This window comes from Ammospiza nelsoni, chromosome 11, assembly GCF_027579445.1.
Source record: "Ammospiza nelsoni isolate bAmmNel1 chromosome 11, bAmmNel1.pri, whole genome shotgun sequence".
NCBI lineage: Eukaryota > Metazoa > Chordata > Aves > Passeriformes > Passerellidae > Ammospiza > Ammospiza nelsoni.
This window is the reverse complement of record NC_080643.1, coordinates 15,253,412-15,275,004: the sequence shown is the minus strand read 5'-3', so window position 1 is coordinate 15,275,004 and position 21,593 is coordinate 15,253,412. Positions and strand designations below refer to the sequence as shown.

Genomic DNA, 21,593 nt, shown 5'->3' with positions numbered 1-21,593 from the left:
CTGAGAGCATTTCTTTTTCTAGCTGCAACTTCCAGACATTTATGACACAGCCTAAAAAGCAGAAAAATCACTGTTATGTGCCAATACTCTTTGGCATCACCTGCCGGGAAGGACAGTCACGTAGGTAGGTTTGTGATGTAGACACACCAAATGTTATTTAAAGAACTAAATTTAAATTCATGTGCTTGGCTTTGCTTTCTGATAGACTTAAACATGTGCTTTCTGGGTCATATTTATAAGTGAATTCATATTAAGACAGGATTTTAAATTATTTAAAGAAATTAAAGAAATTGTGTAAGAAAACAATACAACGCAACATGACCTGGGTTGATCCTGCACTAAAAATAAGAGCTGAAACTTGATGCAGTTGTGGCTGGTGATGATGAAGAGGGGTACAGCACAACGGGGCCAGTCGAGGCTTGCTGGCCAACAGGTCCAGTTTGTCAGTTTTCCAAATTAAAATGCCGACATGTTTTGTTTAACCCATTGGGCCGGGGGTTGCCCTTTACAAAGGATGAAACATTTTTGCTAAAGAACCCAGGTCATACTTTCCTCTTGCAAGGGCGATAGCAGCCTTGCCTGACCCTGTGCGGTCTGAGCTAAGCAAAGCCTCCGGTGCTGTGCTTCTTACCCGGGGATTCCTCGGGGCTGTGCCGCGGTTTGGAAAAGGGGGGGACGCTGGAGCCGGACGGTGTGTGGATGCTGAAGCCGATGTCTGGATGCTGGAGCCGGACGGCGTTTGGCAGCTGCCCGCAGCACCGGGCGCTCGTCTGCAGCGCCCCTCAGCCGGCTCTGCCCCAGCGCGGCGGCTGAACCCCCTGCTCCGGGGGCCGGTCCGTGTCAGGGCCGAGGGGCGGTGCGGTGACGCGGCGGGGCGGGCAGGGGCGGTGCCGGGGCGGTGCGGGCCGGCAGCGGGGCGGGCAGGCAGCGCAGGCAGCGGGGCGGAGCGGCAGCCGGGCCGGCACGGCCGCCATGCGCCGCTGAGGGCGCCGGCCGGGCCTCGCCATGGGGGCGCCGCCGCCCAACGGCAGCCTCGGCCTCACCGCCGGCACCCCGCGGCCCGCAGGGGCGCCGGGGCCCGGGGACCGCGGCTGCGAGAACGGCGCCCTCATGGACAGATTCGGCATCTTCCTGCAGGGGCTCCTGGGCGTCGTGGCCTTCAGCACCCTCATGCGTGAGTGGCGGGGCCGCGGCCTCCGGCCTGGCGGGGAGCGGGGGGGTGGGCCCGAGGACGGGTCGGGCTCGGTAGCGGTGCCGCGGCCGCGCTGCCCCGAGGCCGTCCCGGGAAGGGCCCGGCTGTCCTGGGCTCCCGGCCGGGCAGGGCTCGGAAGGGCCGCGGCGGCCTCGGGGGCGCAGCCGCCGGCGGCGCTTTGTGGGTGCCGGGTGAGCCGGAGCGGGGAGGCCTCAGAGGCGGTGGCTCAGATCCTTTCGCTTTCTTAAACTTGCCTTCCCAATGCTCGTACCCGTGCTGGTGGAATTGATTGGGTGGGTGTGTGTTCTGCTTGGGATCCTGCCAGCAGGAGGAGGCGGTGTGTGCGGAACCGCTCGGGTTTGGGATGTACACAAGTCACGGGTTTGGCTGATCAGGTTTGCTGCAGGTGCACCTTCCGTGTCATGTCACCAGCAATAAGCCACGCTTGTTTCGGTGGTGCCTCGCTTCCTTGGAGGGCCGTTCCCTGGAGCTGGAGCAGCCCCAGAGCTGTGTGGCCGCTGGCAGAGCTCAGCTGGCGGGCAGCGCTCCTGACACTGCTCTCTGACTGTGGGGGAAAGGCAAGGAAGGTCTGGTGGCTCTGCCCTGTGGGAGGGAGTCACAGCAATGTGAAACAATTCTGGGGGATTGTCTCTGTGCCGTGTCCAGTTAGTATCCTTTGAGTGAAGGAGTGGAAAAGAAGCTCGGTGTCATTGCTCAGCTGACTGTGACCTTGCTGGTAGCAAAAAATGGGAGAGGAAAAAGAGAACATCAGGGACATGTTTTACAGTTTGATCTAAAGACTAAGATCCTGTTTACATTTGAATTGCCCTGATGCCTTTTCGTGCTGCTGTCATACCATTATGGTTAATTCAGACATTTGCTACCACGTTATATTTGCATGCCTTGGTGTCTTAGTTGCTATTGACAATTACATTGCTCTTCCAAAAGCTATGTGTGTAGCTGTCACCCTGTGGCTGAAGGGCAGCAGGAATCAGCAGTGTAGCATTTGGTCAGTGACAGCAGCCTCATAATTAGAAGTTTTAGCAGTTTCTAAACAGAAGTACCTCTGTGTAATAAGGTGATGAGTACACAGTGTTGGTTTCAGATTTAAGGTATACAAATAGGTAACTTTTATGGATTTGGCATCAACAGATGAAGAACTATAGATGTTAGTTGTCAGGATGGTTTTTTTTTTTAGAAACAGTATCTTTATGCATACTGCAGTAACACTGGACTAAGTGATGACAAGAAAAAGCACCTATAAAAAGTAGGGAGTAGAAAAATGAAAACCTTGTTATTGGCTGCACTTTCTGACTTGGGTTAGGAGCTGTCAAACCATGAACTGGGAGGAGACTGTTGATGCAGTTGTGGCAGAGGGGAGTGGAAGGCAGCCAGTCCTCACAGTTATTGGGGAGAAAGGAGTCTGTGTCCAAAGCAGACTAGAGCAAAAACATAGCAACTTATAATTCTTAAAAGTGCATATATTCAAAAACAGGACAGGTTTGTTTGTCCCAGCTTTGCCCCAGTATTTTGTGCCTCTCCCTGAGCAGAAAGAGAAGCTGGTGGGCTTGTTACACTGGTACAAGTCTCTCTCTCTGTTAGGGGCTGTTTTGTGCAAAAATTCTGTTTGCCTGATTGCTATTTCTGCATGCTTCTATTCACTAGCATCATAAAGTCACCCCAGGACACCTTTTTAAGTAATATCCAAAACACCTTGTGTGTTGTTCCAAACCCTTTAAAGTTTCCTCAACAAACAGGGCTTTTTGTGGCAGGTAAGATGTGACAGAAAAGCAGGAACTTGTGGCTGAGCATGGAGGGAGAGCTCAGCAACATCTGGGCACCTGCACAGCTGTTCCTGTCGAGGCTGCTGGGGCAGGAGGGGTGACACAGCTGCTGGAGCTGCATCACAGGACTGCTTGCATCTGAGCTGGAGTAGCTCTGGTCCTCAAGCTGTCTGGCACAGAGGGAGGAGCAAGTGGCTGTAGGCAGGGGCTGATTCAGATTTGTGACTGCAGCCAGGCCCCTTTGGAACAGCAGTAATTCTCTGTGTGCAGCTGTAGCATTTCTCCACTCTTGCCTTACTGGTCTGGTATTTAAATTTAATAAGGAGGAAGTCACTTGTATTTTGTCTTCTTTTTTTTTTTTTCTTTTTGAAAGGAAGCACTAGAAGGAGATGTTCTAATATTTCAGTTGTGATTAATGGTACTGAGCCCTCTGTAGTAAAAGAAATTAAAGTAGTGGCACCAGAAATACATTGCACAATTGGTCTTTATGCATAGAAACTGTCTTTCTTTGAAAAATATTTGATTTGACATGTAAAGAATGAGAAATTTTGGTAAGTGGCTGAATCAAAGGCTGACCCTGATGTGCCCTTTTCTAGACAAATTTTACCATGCTTGCATTCAGTGGAAAAAAGAAAATATTTTTAAATGTAGGCTGTAAGAGAAGGACCTTTTCTGTGCCTCACTGCTGGATGTTCATCTACAAAGAACTGAAGAACTGTTCTGAAAGCAAAATTATTTAAGATCTGATGCTGCAGTGTGCCACCTTTTTGTTCATGCCCCTGTTCAGTTGCTGTAAAGCTGTGCTGTCAGCTGACCTGCCAATAATATCATTCAAACTTCAGATTTGAAGGGCTAAAATGTGTTAAGTTTTTATTTTGTGGAAGATGTGGTGGCTCTCTGCCAGGGAGAGTGTGGGAGCTGCCCTGCTGTGTCTGTCTTGTGAAGCTGGTGGGAAATGCTTTTAGCCCAGGCACATTGCAGCCTACCTGTGTGTTCCCACTGCTGAATGGGCAAACCAGCAAGTGACAGGAGTGCTGAATTTCTCACTTTGAGCTGACAAAATGTTCATTTGATATTAATTCCTAGGTTTCCTTTACCTTGACTCCCTGTTCTGACACGCAGGGCATGAGGATCAGTTTCACCACTCACCCCACCTTGCCATTTAAATGAATGACTTCCTTCTAGGTTTTTCCAGATTCAGATATAACCTGTCCCAACCCCTAACCTTTTTCTTGTGGAAGGTGCTTCTAGTGATCATCTATCTCGAGTTTATATGGGAGCTTCCCCATCTCCCTTTAAAAGAGTTGAAGTTTGCATGTGGTTTTTATTGTTTTAAGTTAAGGCCACACAAATTCACTCCTTAGTCTCTCTGAATCCAGATTGTACCCTGCTGTTCTTGATGTGAAGCATGTGCAGGGAGGTCCTTTTCTGATGTCTGAACCAGCAGTGAATTTACTTCATACTATCAGAGCCACCTGTTGTGTTTAATTAGTGTGAATTAATTTTACTGCTCAGCTGTGAGGCTAAAGATGTGTGAAACAGTTTCACCCAGATGCTACAGAGGTTCCAGTACAGGAAAAGCTGAACTGAAGTTGGGTGTGACAACTTCTGTTGGGTCTCTCCTGACCACAGGCTCTCACTCCCTATCCAAGGGAACTAACTGATGAAAATCCACCTCATTTTGGCAATTCTGCTTGGACTGGCAGCCCTCTTGGACTCTGCTCAGTGACTCTCAAACCTGTTTGCCTGATGGTTTGAAGTGTATTGCTTGGTTTTGTTCTTGTTCCTCCTGCCTTACATATGGGTTTGTTTTTCACCCTGGTTTGTTTGAGCCAAGGCACTTCATAACAGGAAGTCTTAATGAGTTTCCCTTGATGGAAGAAATGCATGTTTATGCTACAGGTCACTAAGCCAAAGATATTTTTTTCAAAGTTTGCTGCTGTCATATTTGTATCTTATTTCACAGGATCTTGATTTAAAATGACAGCTTTGCTCCTGAGGTGTTTGAGGTTCCTTGGTGCAATATTTGTGTTTATTTCCTGATGCCACAAAGCAGGTTTTAAATACTTTAGTATAATACCATGTTCTGTCTGTAGTTACAAGCACCTTCTGAACATTGTGTAGTTGGGCTTTCAGGGGTAGTGCATGATAAGAGAGGGATGTTAGCACAGTGTTCTCATACATGTGTGACGTTAGATGGAGGTTTAAATAACTCCATTTTTATTACCCAAACCTGGGAAAGGCATGAGGAGGAAGCCACTGCCCATCCCCTTACCCTGGCTGACAAACTGTTTAAAGTAGTTTATTTGCTAAGCTTGTTTGCCAGAAGATTGGTACCTTATCAGAGTGTGGCAGTGTTTGTTCTGGGCTACTTAGGAATGGCTGAGAAATCAGATGTGAGTTGTATGATGAATTATTGAAAGAGAGAAGTCAGTTGGTTCTCTGTAGGTAGAAGGTTTGTGTCTGAATGTGAGGAAAATACAAATATGCTGTAAAGGAGACCAGAGTGTGGGAGTCTGTTCCCTTTTTGTGGCCTTGCTAGAGTTTGTGTCTGCACTCAGGCTGAGAAGGGTTTACACAAGTGGGATGATTGGGTACAGGTGCAGTGAATAACCCAGTAGGTGGGTTTGCTGTTGAGTCACAGATGAACAAAAAGAAACCATTCCAATAAAAGATACTCTGTATATATTGTTTGGTGCTCTCTTTGCTTACAGTACCTTAAAGGAAATACCTGAAAAACTACATCCTTAATGCCAGCGAACTTTACAGTAGGGTTTTCCAACTTAGAAAACTGTCCAAGGAGAAAGAATGCTTTCTCACATAATAAGCTGTCTTAGTAGGTAATTTAGTAGAATTTGAAATGCCTTAGCAAAAATGTGCTTTTCAGAGGAATTATTTCATATTTACATGAAGGTAAATATGAAGGAGTAATTTTATGGGAATAATGTTCCGGGGAGAAGGAATTAAAGATAATTCCAGTTGCCTTTAAGAAAAAAGCATAAAATAAGCTAATGGATACAAAAGGTCTAAACCATATGATTTAGTTGTTTTCTATAGCAATTTTCTTTCTGCTTGAGCAGGCTTAGAAAATATGAAAATTTGATAGCCTGTAACATCAGCAGTGGAATACATACCTCTGAGTAACAGCAACTAGCTTATTATGCGTGGCATTTCCTGAGATGCTGGGCAGTGGCCTGCTAGCTTTATTAATAAAAAGCATTTCTTCAAAAGATTAAATATTATTCTGACTTGCTAATACTGCATCCTTGAATGTATTTGCTCTGAGTGATGCAGTTCATGTTCACATGAATTCCTGAGCACCCCTCAGCAGGGTCCTTTTTGTGTCCGGTTTTAAAACTTGTCTCCAAAGTGTCAAATCACAAATGGGAGCTTTTCTAATTGTGAAAATGCGAACGGCATTGTGCTTGCACTCTGCAGGCACAGTGCAAAACACACTTTATTCATTCTCCCAGAGGTCTCACAAGTGCAGGCTCCTTGTGGCTTCTTGGGGCCTTTTGGGTCACTGTGACCCCGAGATTACTCAAAGTCTCTTTTCCCAGCCCGGCGCTTGAGGAATGAATTGGAGCTCTTCAGTTCTCAGTCTCAGGGTTGTTTATTGTGTCTTATCTATAAAAAAATTTTCCTCCTGCCCTGCCGAGGTCCATCCAGCAGGACAGTTCCAGGCACTCTGCCTGCCCCCAGGGCAGTGTTATGCCTTTATACTAAAAAGGACATATACAATGTTTACAGTTACTTTTCAATACCCATCACCTATGTTAGACACTGAGCTTCTACTCTAAACCAATCTGTAAGTGCCACCATCACAGCAGAAGATGGAGGCCAAGAAGAAGAAGGAGAAGGGCTGGACGTGCCCAGTTCCTTCCATCTTGCCTCCTGATCCCCCATACCACAAACCCTAAAATCTACTTTTCCACCTTGTGATAACTTCACTAATATTCTACCTAAACTGTTGTGGCCTGCTGATCTTCGTATAAGGTTGGTAATTTGCTCTATGGGTCATAATCAAACCCACAGGTGTTTTGGGCTCCATGCCAGGGCTTCTGAGCCCCCTGGCAGGGTCCTGGCCGTCCTGGACAGTCAGAGCGATGTTCTGGGTCCCCACAGTGGCTTTCCAGGTAAATGCAGAGCTGGCATTGCGGTGTGTGCTTGCAGTGAGTCGAAGGAGCTCTCTGGGGTACCGCGGCAGCGGGGCTGGATCCCTGTGCAGGTGAAGGAACGCTGGCAAGATGTGCTGTTGCACTGTGCTAGGCGGCGAGGCTCGGGAGAGCATTTTTCAGAAGTAGGAGGTGCCCGAAGCTCCCCGGGGAGCGGCGGGGTCGGGGCAGGACCCTGGAGAGCTCCGGGCCGGGGCAGCGCCCGCCCCTCCCTGCCCGGAGCCGGGGCCGCTGCCCCTGAGGCGCCGCGCGCGGGGCTGGGCTGGGGCTGCTCCTCCCGCCGGGCCGCGGGCCGGGCAGCAAGCACGGGCTGATGGCGCTAGAAGTAAATGTGGGTGTTACTCTCTTCCTCCTTCGGGCCCGTACCGCGGCTATTAGTGACGATCGGTGTCGCAGGGCTGTTGTTGGGAAGGTTAAGTGTCTGCTTGTAGCTGCAGGACTTGGAAAAGCCCTGTGAGGTCACTTTGGTCAGGGCCAAGGAAATTGTGCCTTACAATGATCCGGTGTTTCCCTGTCCCCAGATGATGGGGTATCGCTTGCAGCCATGGAGCATTGCTGCTGCTTGTTTGCTTTAAATAAATCATCAGCCCTTCCAGGGCCTCTGTGATATCCCGAGCCCTGTTTGAGACAAATAGGAGAGATGCACTATGAGCTGCAGTAGAAAAAAGAAATCCAACCCTGGGTGAATTAGCAAAGTAAATTACTTTCTTTTGCCATGCTAATATCATATTACTATTTAACATATGAAAAATCTATGTGGAATAAATTCTGTCCGTTGTAAACTCTCCAGAAAAAGGCACATCTTGCTGACAAGTTTCATGCTTTCCCTTTCCCTATTTCAATAATAGGGTTGGAAACTGATCCTTTTTAAGTGAAGGAATTAACCTGTTTTTTTATTAAAACTGCTTTCAAGATGTCCAATTCTTAGTTGCCATAGATTGTAATAGCACTTTATTGGTCCTCATGTCCTGATCATGTCAGGTCATTAATGTTTTAGTGTCACTAACTATCCTTGAAATACCATAGTGGTAAAAGTTAAGGAAAATAAGGCACCAATTTAGACAAATAATCTGCAATCTCTTAAGTCTCTCTTCATTAGGTCTGATGCCCTACTTTGTCTTGCTGACTCAAAGTGTTACATTTTCTTATTACTCAGCTGATTGCTGGATGTAGTTGTAGGCCCCATAATAAGATTGTTCTAAGTATAATTAGACATGTCATTCACATTATGAAATGTTTAGGAAAAAGGATAAGTTATGTTGACATTTGTAAACTATTAAAATGATAAATTATCTAGGAACTCTGAAGCTGTGTTTAATTAGGATGAACTTCTGGACTGTTAGCTAGAGTGGTGTTTAACTGTAAAGTGCATAGTGATTGTCTCCTGACTGGTGTTTTATAATTAAATCTGTAAGGAGCTGATTTGTACAGACACACAGGCTGCAGTTTTGCATTCTGTGGTGATATTAATTTCATGGTTAATGAAGTTTGCATTCTTAAAGTGATATTTAACAAGGTCTTATCTGTGTGGATTTTGTTGATGAAGTGAAAAATCAGGTCTGCTTCCTCATGCCTGCTGGTAGGAAATGCTTTGCATTCTCAAAGATTTCTTGATCTCAGCAAAATTTATTCCCTGTGAAACTCAGTTTGTTAAATCTGTGGCAGACTGAACACAAGCTCAGAGCTTGCATGAGTCTGCCTTTGCAGGCAGCGTGGTGTGGGCATGAGGTTTTAGGGTTTAGTCAGGGATAACTAAACCTGTTCACAGTGATGGTCATGATACTGAAGACCTGTTTTTCTGCCACTTACCCTGAATCACACATTTTATGTATATTTGTTGTCATAACCTCATACATATATTGTCATGTGCAAGGAAGGCTGAGAATGAAAATGAGCTAAAATGGATTTACAGTTCAGATTCCTCAGAGCTCACTGTTCAAAGTTCAGATTCATAATTCAAGGTGTGAGGTATTTTACAGACGTGCAAGCTACAGCAGGGGAAGTCATGTCAAGGAAGTTACTAAACTTGTTTTTTTCTGGGTTTTGTGATGTTTTTTCCTCTAAATGTTGCACTTTTTTAATAATAAACAAACTTTGGTTTGTAATTTGATACGTTTTGATAAGGTTTTGGTCATTTTGTCTTCTGTCACATTTTTGGCTACCCCAGGTTCTAAGGCCAAGCATTTCTTTTCTCTTGGTGATTAATGTATGTTGGCTTGCCAGAGAGGAGAGGAGAGCTGTGCCACAGCTCCTTGTTTTCCCTGGTGATGGGACAGTACCAAGCTCAGGAGCAGCTGGTCTGGGAGCTGCAGAGTGCTCCGAAGGTGAAAATTGTGACAAGGAGTTTATTTGGGTGCTGCTGCTGTTGGAGAGGTTTCTCCATTGCTCCACTGACCCTGTGAAAGGGAAGAACCCATGGAAGTAAATACAAGTAAGGTTCACCACAGCAATCTTGGACAGTCTAGGCAGTCCCTTGAGAAAGTTCTTTACTTACAGAAACAACCTTTGCTTGCTTTTGCTTGTTTCACTGTGATAATTTTTTTTTCTGTTTCTCAAAAATGCAGGATTTTTCTGTGGAACAAAAATTACTTTTAAATTACAAGCAGCTATTCACAACTAGCAGCATATATCCTCTGTCTCTCATAATTTCTGAAGATACTATGCTCTAAAATTTAAATTCCATTTTAGAATAATTGCATTTACTTCCTTCCTGGTACTTGAGAAGCTGCTATTCAATATCTTTCAGCACATCTTCCTTGCTTTGAGGCAGGTGATGTGACTAACAGCCTGCATTATTTTATATACATAGGACTTAAATGCTTTCTTTGGAAGGTAATTGTAAGGTTAGAAGATGAAATAGTCTAAGGAGCTTTAAAATTATTGGGGAGAAGTCCCACCCTCCTCCATCTAATCTTAAAACCTTGAGTTACTTATGGCAATACGTTTTCAGTGCTGGCATTGGGTTTTGATGTAGTTAAGGAGTAAGAAGCCTTTTGCAGGTGGAAATCATTACATTATTTCATCCTGATTTCAGAAATTTAATTTATGAAGTGTACACCTAGTTGTTAGATACATTATATCAAAGAAGTCTGCATAATTGGCCTCTGACTCTCCTTTCATGGTATTTGATCACGTGTAAAGAGAATATATGAGAGTAGGTTGTGTATCTTTTGTTCTTTGTAAAACAATTGGTGTTGTATGAAATGTCTGTCTTGCAATTCAATGCTCTGGTGGTTCCAGCCTAGAAAGACTGAATCTGGTAAGCAAAGCTCTTTAGAATTTAAATGGCCTCTGAACATACAGTTTACATCTACCTTTGACCCCATTGATTTAGCATATTTGCTGTGTTACCATTTTTCACAAAGTTTTTACAGTTTTCCTTTTACATCTTTTTTGTATCTGAACTTACATTTCAGGTTTGCTTTCTGCTTTTAAAGCTGTTACAGTTTCTGCCTTGCTTGATATTTAATGAATGGTGATTGAGTTTGGAGCTGTGCTGTGGCAGTTCTGCCTGTTCCCAAGAGCTGATTTAAAACAAGCAGCTTGAATGACTTTAAGTTCATTGATACCTGTTGTCATCCTAATAATGTTCAGAAAGCTTCATGTATTATTGAGTGATCTTGTGAATGCTGGACGTGAAAATGGTGTTGTGAATCGTAAATTGCTGCTTAGTGCACATTAATATGGATTGATTCTATTTGTCTTGTACTAAATAATTCATGTTTCCCAAATGGTTCTGATTTCTAACAGAGAAAAAAATCCACTTGAACACAGCAGACTGTATTTTTCAGTCTTCACTGGGTGCTTGCATAGCACGACAGGAATGGCACAGCTGTGTTTCTAGCAACCTTGCTCTTTCATTTGGCAGTTGTTTAATGATACCTGCTTCAGAATATAAAAGTGTTTGCAGGAGGGATCTCTATCAACCTTCCAATGCCAATCTCACAGGCATTTTCACAGGAAGCTTAGATTTGCTTTGCTTTAACTATCTCATACCTGTTGAAGAAACAGAATAGCAAATGCCTCTCTCTCTCTGAAAGTGCTGGGAAACTGATTTATTATGATTTTCAAGCAGAGCACACCTTGACCCAACAGGGCTGTGTATGCTAAATGCAAAGAAAACAAATGCCTGTCTCTTAAGACTGAATCGTGGCTTTTAACTTTATTATTTGGATAAATATTTCCTAAGCTACTTGTGCTGTTTACCTTAGAGTTCTTAAAGCAGTTACTTGCATCCCCTTATTTTTAGTATTGCCATGGCTTTTGGGAGCTGAGGGCTGGATGCTTCTGTTTACAGGGTGTGTTGTAGATGTATTTTATGATTTCTAAAGTGCTCTTCTCTCTGGGGAGACAGCAAATAGGTTAGTAATCAAAAGTGAGAAGTTGTGTGCAATTCTCCCTCTGCTAAGTCAGTTTAGTTGTTTTAAAAGTAAGCTTTACCTTTAAGAAAAAGGAAAAAAGCCCCATGCCAATGGCTATTGACGTGGTGTGTCTGGGCTGCTGGCTCTGCTAAGATGTATTTGTTTCCTTTATTGACAGCCAAGTTAATGCATCTGTCAGAGCCACACAGTCATGTGCTACCAGGGTGCACGAGATCAGTCTTGCTGAAATTGTCGTAGGCTGAATTGTGTGCAGGTGATATGATTTATTTGTGTCTCCCAAAGCCAATCTATACAAGCTAAGGATTTAGGGAAGAGTTTTGAAGCCTAAAGTGCATACATGGTAGGGGGAAAAAAAACTCACCAGCCTCATGTAATGCATTTGGCTGCCTTTCCTGAAGCAGCAGAATCATCTGATTTATTCCAAAGCTCAGACTGCAGTATTTAGGGTTCTTTTCCTGATAATGATTTGTCCTCTCCTCCCCTGCACTGTGAAGGGGATCTTTACTTTGTGATAGCCATTTCCTGCAGAATGACTATAAAGTTTTAGTTCTCACTAAACCTTTGAAGGGACGAAATTTACAGGCAGGTTTTTAACTGGCTGTGGAAGCAGGTAGGAAGTAAATGCTTTTACACAGGCAACTTTCAATTACTGTATTTCATCAGCATTTATCTAGCAAGCACTTCTGCCCATTTGATAAACAATGTGAAATCCAGTGCTGGCACCTTGTTTTCAGTCATCTCATGTCATCTGTGTTGAGACAAAGGAGCCCAGGTCATGAGATAGCTGGGCTTGATGGATGCTTGGCACTGCTGTGTTTAACTTTGCAGTAAAACAGAGCCCCTTGTTCTCTGCTCTGACAAAAGTTCCAGTCAGGCTCACAAAGGTTTTGCTGCCTTATCACAACATTATTGTCACTGCTGGCAGTGGAACAGAGGCTGAGATAAGATCTGTGGTTTGCAGGTACCTGGTGGCTGTCCAGGCACTGCATCTTTGCTGTGACGTGTCCCTGAATAACCAACTGGCTGGGTCATTAAACTTTATTGTGTCCAGCTTTCTGTAAAGTTTCTCCCTGGGTGACCTTCTTTAATGGACCAGTTCTTAATTACACTACAGAACCATTAAGGCCAAGGGCACAGTGGAATTAAGGAAGGGGTTGGGTTCTTGCATGGCTAATGCTGTTTTCTCTCTTACAGAAGTTTGAAAAATCCTTTCTGGTGGCAGCAAAGCTAGGGGCTCATGCACTTCCTAGTATGTCAGTCTAATACTGACTAGAACAAAATTTTCCCTTGAGTGAGTTATTCCATAACTTTTTTCATCATGAAGAAACCATGGTTCCTGGTGTGTGTCTCTAATGCAGCAATATCACTGGAAATCAGTTCTAATCCAATATAATTTCTGCTTTAGTATCAAGGGTGTCCCAAGTGTGGAGAAGTCTGCATCCTTAAGCAAAAATATTGTGTAGAATTCTGGGGCTCTTATGCAGGGAAATAAGCAGCAGGCTTAGGTGTCCTGCATTTGAGCATGTAGCTGATGGGACTTAGGAATAGAAGGAAGAATTTGCAGTAGGGCAAAAATTGCGTTGCCAAGAGCATAGTGCATTTTGGGGCTGGAGAAATGAGCAGCACACCAAAAACACTGATTCTTTTGGTGGTTTTTTGCAATCACATTTATTGCCTCTTTTAAAACAGATGCAGACAGAATTCCTTTTTTTTAACTCTGAGTATGGGGAGATGCTGAGCTCACAAGTGTCACAAAAGCTTTTGGCAATGGAGTGATGCATGGTTTACACACCTATATATCTTTTGTAAAGCATCACTGTAGCCTGTTCTCATTGGACATGTTGTTTCTTGCACAGTGTTAATTCTAAAATGAAAAATTCTATTTTGGGGAAATCTTTTATGCAATCTCATGTAATTATTTATTCTCACTGTGCTGCTACCAAGAAAATAGTGGGAAAGGGACAAAGTGAAATGGCAAGACAAGCCTCTTAAAGACTTTGCTTTAATAGTAAAGGGAGGTAAGTACAAATTAATAAAAAAGATCACAAATAATATGAAATTCTTTGGTAGTTGTCATTCCATAGTCATGTGAATTTTCAGGACTTACTAGTGTGCATATGCTTGTAGAACAGACATGGTTCCACTGTTGTGGGAGAAGTGTTGATACTAACAAGCAGAACAGTGTTTTTCAAAGTCTTCCCAAATAGAATTTAAAAAATAAAAATCTGGTCTGTGTATGTAGCTGACTTTACAAGTTGTTTACAAGGTTACAAAGTGTAGGTTCAGATTTGTGAGGCATATGGTCTGATAACCAAATGTTCTGGAAATAGTGCCATTCTCTGAGAGTGGTCATCTGAAAATCTGCATCAGATTCCAAGCTGGGGTGCTACTGCTTGGTGTAACTTCAGTGTTACTCCACACACAGTGAGCAAACACTTGTACAGGAAACTTGTAATCCTTGTCAGGAATGTGGAATCCTGTGAATCAATACCAAGTAGCCTGCAGATCCCAGCAGTCTTGCACTGTGAGGGCTGTCTTGGAGGATCTGTCTGGTTGCAAACCTGTTATTTGGGAAGCTCACACTGCAGCAGATTTCTCAGTGTGAGATTCTGTCCCTCCACATATGTGTGTGTGTGTGATTTTCAGTCAGCCATACTTTAGTCCTTTGATAATTGGTTCAAATCTTGGAACTTCTGAAGTGTCACATCACAGGAAAATGAGTTCTAGACTTAAATACCAATTGGTTTTGGAAGGGACTCCAAATGTCACCCTCTCCCAGGTCCTGCTCAGAGCAGGGCCAGCCCACGTCCCCTTGCTTGGCGCATTGTCCAGGGTAATTTTCAAGCTCTGTCAGACTGCAGTTCCTGCATGTTCTTTGGGCAACTTGCAGAATTTAATTGCCCTCATTGGAAATTTTTTACTTCTTTCACCCTGGGATTTCTCTGGCTCCAACTTGTGGCTGTTTCCTGTGGCTTGTGCACTTGTGAGAAGGGTCCAATCCTGCCCCAGCTGAAAGTGCCCATGCACATGAGGAAATGTGGATGTGGTGTGCAAATGTGACCCTCACCAACCTTTCCTCCTTTTCTCTTTGGCCAGTTCAGCTGTTGCTCTGCTGAGGTCTGATGGCAGAAATGTATAGGAGGTGTATGAGATGAATCAGGCACATGCTTTTTTTGTGACCCATCTTTGAAAAAGTTTTGAGAAGCACTGGAAACACAGGTGAAATTCCCAGCTCTCTCCTCAGAAGAGCAGTGTTGTCATAGTGCAGCTGCAGAGGGCATTGAACATGTTGATTCTTTTTTTTTTTTTTTCCTTCAAATTAATGAGCTAGAGAAATCTTTGATCTTTACTGGGGTCATAAAGATTCTTAATGAGAACTGCCAGAGCCTGCATCTAAGACATGCAGTAGTGCATGATACATAGAAACATTTCAAAGGTGTGAGATGAGCCAGGTTTGTGCTGCTCCAAGAGCAACCATCCAGAAACTAAGAGTTCTTGAGTCTGTACTGAGGTTACTTCACATCACCAAAATAGTTCCTGTGGGACTTCTTGAGGAAAGAAAGGCTGGATTTCAAGTGTTGCTTTGCATATTGACAACTTGGAGAGGTTTTATTTCATTTCTTGTCTCTGTTTTGGCCATTATTTTTCCCTATGAGTCTTCTGAAATTTTGATTGCCAAAGTCCCACATTAAAGTAAGTGTTAGAAACCTTTCCACAGTACTTTGGCATTAATTATTCCTAGAATTTCAATGAAGTGGGAAGACAATTCAATGAACTTGAATTTTGCATTAGCAATACTGTGTCTTCTATGCTTATCTATTATCTGTCCATCTGGCAGCTCACATGCTCGTTGGCAGAAGTGCTTTTATTTCCTTCTCCTGAAAAATTCTGGCATTGAATGTGTAAACAAGCAGTCCTTCTTTCTTCATTTATGATTCAGCACGAGCTCGTGCCCGTTATTAGTTAATTAATATGAACTGTGAGGATGGCTGCGGGTGCGAGCGCGGCGCTCCGAGCAGATGGAGCAGCGGCGCGTCCTCGCAGGCAGGGCCGGCAGATTGAGATCCATCTGTCAGCTGACACACACAGCCAGCCCCAGTCTGTGCTCAGACTGCCAAGAGAGGCTGGCAGCAGCAATCCTGGCTGCTTTTGGGGGAGCACAAGGGGAGAAATTACTTTCTCCTTCCCCGTTTGGTAGGTGCTGAAAGTGCCGGTAAAGATTCGGTAAGAAGCGTGTGCTGGCTTTTGGTTCTAAAATGAATGCATTACTAGAGAGCATGCTGAGGACCCTGAGCTTCCCAGTGTGGTTGTCTGCAGCCTGTTGGGTTTTTGCTCAGTTTGGTTACTGGGAAGGCTCAAATTCTGCATCAGGGGTATGCTGAGAAGTACCTGGCAATGTCTGCATCTGTCAGAAACACCTGATGCTCTCAGACACTGCTGCAAGGAGCTGGGCTGGGCTGGGCTAACAGAACCTCCTGTGCACAGGTACATACTCATCAGGCTGCACCTCCTCAAGATTTGCTCAAGTGCACAGGTACATACTCATCAGGCTGCACCTCCTCAAGATTTTACTCATTTCAAGTGCACAGGTACATACTCATCAGGCTGCACCTCCTCAAGATTTTACTCATTTAATTTGGGAGCATACATTTTTGTGGTGTGATCAGCCAGTCAGTACATTCCCAAAAGACATCTGCTGAGGATTTCCAAGCTTGCTCTCCTGTTTAATGTGAACTCAAATGAAATGTTGTGTTTCTAGAACTGGCCAGAGAAGCACAGACCTTATCCAGGCTGTTTCTCAGTACAGATAAAATTTGAAATGCTGTTAATGGAATTGCTTTTGAATATCCTCTTCCAAAATGAATTTTTGTGAATTTTTAAAAGAAATTAATGAATCCAGTGGCAAGGTACTACTTCATAGCAATAACAGAATTCAGGGGTGGAACTCACCCCTGCCCAAAGCATGCACACCATAGCAGTTTATTGCCATTTTGTCTGCAGAAAAGCATCTTGCACTAACTCCACAGTAAGTTGAAACTTCTGTTTCTTACATTTGTTTTGTGATGCTTTGTGGCTTCCTGTTGTTACGCAAAAGTGCCACTGATTAAAGTAATCCATAGTGTGACTGGGGAGGACTTGTAGATAACAAACTGGTTAACTTGGCTGAGTGTTGCTCATTTTTAACAGAAGTTTTGTATTTATGTCATGCTGTTCACAGGGAAAACTGCTGGTAAATGTTGCTATTACAACTTTATCTTTGGTGTAAATGTACAGTCTTTTTGTCTTGTCACTTTTTAGCTTCTCATGGGGGTGAAACAGTTTCTCTCTGCTGTCAGAAGCAGTGACAGGGAGGTGACAGGTTGGCAGCTTGGTGTTCCCTGAAAGTGCTGCCCCTCCACCTTGGAGGTGATCTATTTAATTGTTTCATGAGGACAGTTACTTGGGGGGAATTACCTTACTTGTGAAAAAGTTAAGATTGGTTCAGAAACCAGAATGTGGTTTAAAGGCTTGTAAGCTGGGCAAGCATGATGTACACAGAGCATCCTCTGTAAAGCTGAAACTCATCACTAATACCTGGAAAAGCAGGTTTAAATACCTGTTGATATTTTGCCTGACTACACCTGCAATGGTTTGTGCCTCTTGAACCAGAATATCTGCAATTTGAACGGGTGGAGGAGAATCAAGGATATTTTTTGAGAGATCATTTCTGAAGTAAGAGCCTAAGTAATTGTTTTTCAAGAACTTATGGTGAAAAAACTGATGAGTGGTACTGAAATTTGGGCAGATGGAAGTAAAACAGTTATGTAAACCTCATTCTTAGTGGAAGGGTTTTGCATTAGCTTGTTGTGTTTGTCTTCTTTGGGATGTGTAAGAATTTAGTATCTTGCAGCTGTAACAAAGAATAAATCTGTGTTAGGATATGAGGCCAGATCTGACAGAGGTGAGGCTGCCCCAGCTCCGACCCTTGGCTGTGTGTTCCCAGCAGGAAAAAGGTTTTCTTGCCCAGAAGGAGTTAGAAATGGAATTTCCTAAAAAGATGGAACAAACTTCAGACCAGACAGAGCAAATATATGGACCAGCCACTGTTTGCACACCAGCAACTGCTTTTGTGCTCTTGTTCCTCTGTTTCCCACACTTGTTCTTCAGGAGTCCTTCCAGAAGGACCAGGGATGGGGTGGAAGTACATGGACATAAATGGGCAGGGTATGAGAGGAGCTTTCTGTCAGATGCCCAAGCAGTTTCTATAATAAACTGCAATAGACAAACTTATCGACTCTCTTATCTTTGTGTATAGCTGTCATTATTTTAATACTGGGTTTTTTTGCTTCCAGCATGTTAAGAATTGTCTGCCTTTCTGTGAAGGGATTATCAGACTAAAAAAAGATAAATCTGTCCTTCTTTCCTTCTGTAATTCAGTTTGCCAACAAAATAGAGAACATGTTGTCAGAGAATGTATTTGTCCTGCTACTGATTCACTTGATTGCATTCTGATATTATGAACTGCCCCAAGTTATGAGAATACTTTCCAATTTGGGTTTAGGTCTCCAGTGATGAAAAGAAACAGCTCGTTCTACTACCTGCTTTATTGTTGGAAATTAAATTTTCTGGATGGGCAGTCGTAAAGCTCAGGCCAATGGAATGGTGCTCAGATGTGGATTATTGTTTCATGTGAGGGATATGGATATGGGCAGTCAGAGAATGGAGCTCTAGGAACTGAGAGGTGGCAGAAGGGAGTTTGTTTGAAAATGGATCCTTGGAGTTTGATATGGTGAAGTGCAGTAGTGAAAGATGCATTTCATTGAAGGCTGTAACATTTCTGTAAGACTATTTGCTTTCACTTTTCTACATTTTTGTTGCTTTGGAAGTTGCTGATTGTCTTCAATTATATTTTTTTTCTCCCTAGTAAAACGCTTCAGAGAACCAAAGCATGAAAGACGTCCCTGGAGGATATGGTAAGTTTCTGCATGCTTTATTATTAAGTTCTTTTCTTCTTGCATGTTGTAGAAATTGAAGGGATGATGTTAGTGTCTGATGATTAAAATAAAGAAAAGTAATGACAAGATATTGGTAACTGTCAGTGAGGAACCAAAAAAGTTACCAAAATACTTGAGTCAGGCTACCTCCTGTGTGTTTCCTGGGTAGTCACTTCTGACTGAACACTTCCAGGAATCTGTAGAGATGTGCACTTAGGCATAAAGCTTCAATTTGTGCTTCTTTCTAAAGACAGAAAATTAGAGTAGCCCTAAGATGTATCTGAATATCTACAAACTTGCATAAGCATAGAGGGAGATCTCAGCAGGGCTCAAATAAAATTCCATGTTTTCTTGGTATCCTGCTATGTATAAAATAGAGAACATCATGATAAAAAATACAAGTACATCAACTATAAAAAATGCAAGATATAAAAAGTGTGTTTGTGTTTACTACACTTTAAAAGTTCCTGGATTGAAGCAATGCCAGCATAAACTTTACCAATTTTGAGACTGGTGTGTAAGTGTTAGGCTGCCATTCCACTTGTTTGAGACTTCAGTGGTTTAAATTCCCCTCAAACAAAGCTGCTTTCTCAAAACTAACATTGACCTTTATTTAATTGAAAAAAGAAGTACAAAATCTTTGTGTACTACAGTCTACCTCATCCTGAAATTCTGACAAGTGCACTGATAGCCCTTAATTTTTAAGCAAAGGATCTTGTTCTGGGACTCAAGTATTGTTATTTATAGCAGAGTGCACTGATTAGATATGTAACTCACTGGCTTCCTGCCTCATCTCCAACACTCAGCTCTCTGTGTCATGCAGTGAATGAAGAGATTGAAGTTCAAGACAGTTATCAGGGAGGGTAGATGAATTCAGGCATAAAATGTCATTTGGGTCTGTTGGGGTGTTTAGATCTTTTTAGACATACAAACAGCAGGCAAAATGGTTGTTTTTCTGAATAATACAAACACACTCTTGTCTGCAGAATACTTATTATGATTCTTATGTTTTACATTTAATGAAACATCCACTGAAAGTTTTGGTTTTATGCAAAGGTTGATGAAAAAAGAATGCTAAGGGCTGGAGTCATTACTGAATCACTGTCTAAGTGGGGGGTTTATATTTTCCCCTTGAGAAACAAACACTTTTCTCTCTGACTTTATCATTTGCTTTGGAGATAATATTGTCAAGGTTGGAATTCTTTTGCAGTGTGTTCTAAGCTCTGCACTGTAGATAAAATTCAGTGAAACCACTTCATGCTTCCAGGTGAAAAATATGCTGGCTTTTAAATGAAATACTGCAGATAAAGGACTCATTAGTCACTGTTAAGTTGTTCGCCTACAAGCACATGATGAGGATTTTATTTTTGTCTGTGCCAGAAGCTTGCTAAAAATGCATAAACATAAAAGGTCCAAAATACCTATCAGGGCTGGAATACTCATTGTTTCCAGGAGGTTATTAAAGACTTAGCTGGAGTTAGTCAGGATTAGCTCTTGGATCATGCACATGATACCAAGAGGATATCCACAGACTTTGTGTTTACAGTGGTAGGTTTCAAGTTAATGTGATTTGAGTTATTGTTAGAAAAAATAGGGGCAAAATTTAAAATGAAACATTGTTTAAAAAGAACTAAATACTGCGATACTTTTGTCATTCTGGGGTTCTCATTTGGAGAAAAAAAAATAGTAATAGAGATGGAGTTTTAATTTACATAAATTTGCAATGTCTGGCTGTGTTGTAAGCAGTTTTGTGTGTCTTAAAAACTCTTTTTACTTTACATAGGTTTTTAGATACTTCCAAGCAAGCCATAGGGATGTTGTTCATCCACTTTGCAAATGTCTATTTATCAGACCTGACAGAAGAAGACCCCTGTTCACTGTGAGTGTTTAATTTTGGAATAACTGGCCTTTATGGAAGTTCTGGGGCTGAGTTGGTGTATGTGGTTAGTAAGGCAAGATAAAGCTGAGAAGAGAGTTTTCATGATAAAAATCAGTCACTTTAAAAACCTGTGGTTTAAACTTAGTTAATCAAGGGTCAGGATTCTTTTCTTTAAGTTCATGGCTGGCAGGAGTCTGGGCTGTGTGTAGCTATGTTAAATCTAAAGGGCAAAGCCTTGCTACTTGTCCCTCTCCAGTGAATGAATGGAGACTTGGGATGCACATTGCAATTCAGGTTTGCTTACTGAAGGTGCTGGGACCAAAGAAAATGAATATCCAGTGGTGTTCACTGTAGTAAAGCAAGGCTTTAATACAAAGTGAGGTTGCTTTCAGGGTTATTTAGCCAAAATCATTTGTGTTTGTATTTGCTTCTTAAACCTATGTTGTAGTATTATTTTCATTTTGTTAAAAATGGGAAATCTTGCTTGGTAGGCAGGCAGTTAGTACAGAAATTAATTCTGCAATGTCACGCTTGGAGCAGTGTGACTAAATAGATAAGCATTTCTCTGTAGTGCATTAAACCTGAAGATTTTATGACTAAGACCCCGACAGGCTCTTTACAGGAGCTCCTGAAGCAAATGGGAATTGTTTGGGTTTGTTCTTGATAAGGCTCATGCTCAAAGTAGCTTACACATTGCTGGTAGTGGAAGTTGTGAAATTACTTTTAAAAGCCCAGTAATTTGCCTTTTAGAGCCAATCCAGTTCCTTTCCATGGCATCTGCTCACTTGTTGTTCGTGAGTAAACAAAGCAGAGACGCAGCTCAAGGAACATGCTTGTGTTGCTGCACAAGCCAGTTTTTATTCCTTATTCCTCCTTGGTTTCTTCTGTGCTCCTGCATGGTAGAAATGTGCAAGAACACTGCTTTTCTCTTCCCACCACAAAGCATTCTGTTAGGCAAAATGCATCTATTTTAGCACATGAAATGTAAAATTTGAGTTATGACAGTTTCAACAATACCAGGCATCATTGTAGGATTTTCCTTGCTTATAGCTTTTAAGAATTTCCTGAAAGGTTTAAAAACTGGCAGATGCAAATTACTTTCATTCAATTTTTATAACTCAAAAGTATATATTCAAGTGAGGTAACAAAAGCATGTCAGAAATTGTCAGTGTTTAAAGCTAAGGCACAATAGTGTATTACAGTATTT

General features: G+C 42.7%; 1 protein-coding gene across 1 annotated transcript in view; it reads left to right on the top strand.

Moving 5' to 3' along the window:
• Nucleotides 1–936: 936 nt before the first annotated feature.
• The window catches only part of LOC132078076 (musculoskeletal embryonic nuclear protein 1), a 40,798-nt gene continuing 20,141 nt past the window's right edge, over nt 937–21,593 (top strand). The window contains exons 1-3 of the mRNA XM_059479981.1: nt 937–1,174; nt 18,438–18,486; nt 20,291–20,386. Coding sequence (XP_059335964.1) covers nt 1,006–1,174; nt 18,438–18,486; nt 20,291–20,386 — 314 coding nt within the window. The 5' untranslated portion in view covers nt 937–1,005. The remainder of the gene's footprint in view (nt 1,175–18,437; nt 18,487–20,290; nt 20,387–21,593) is intronic.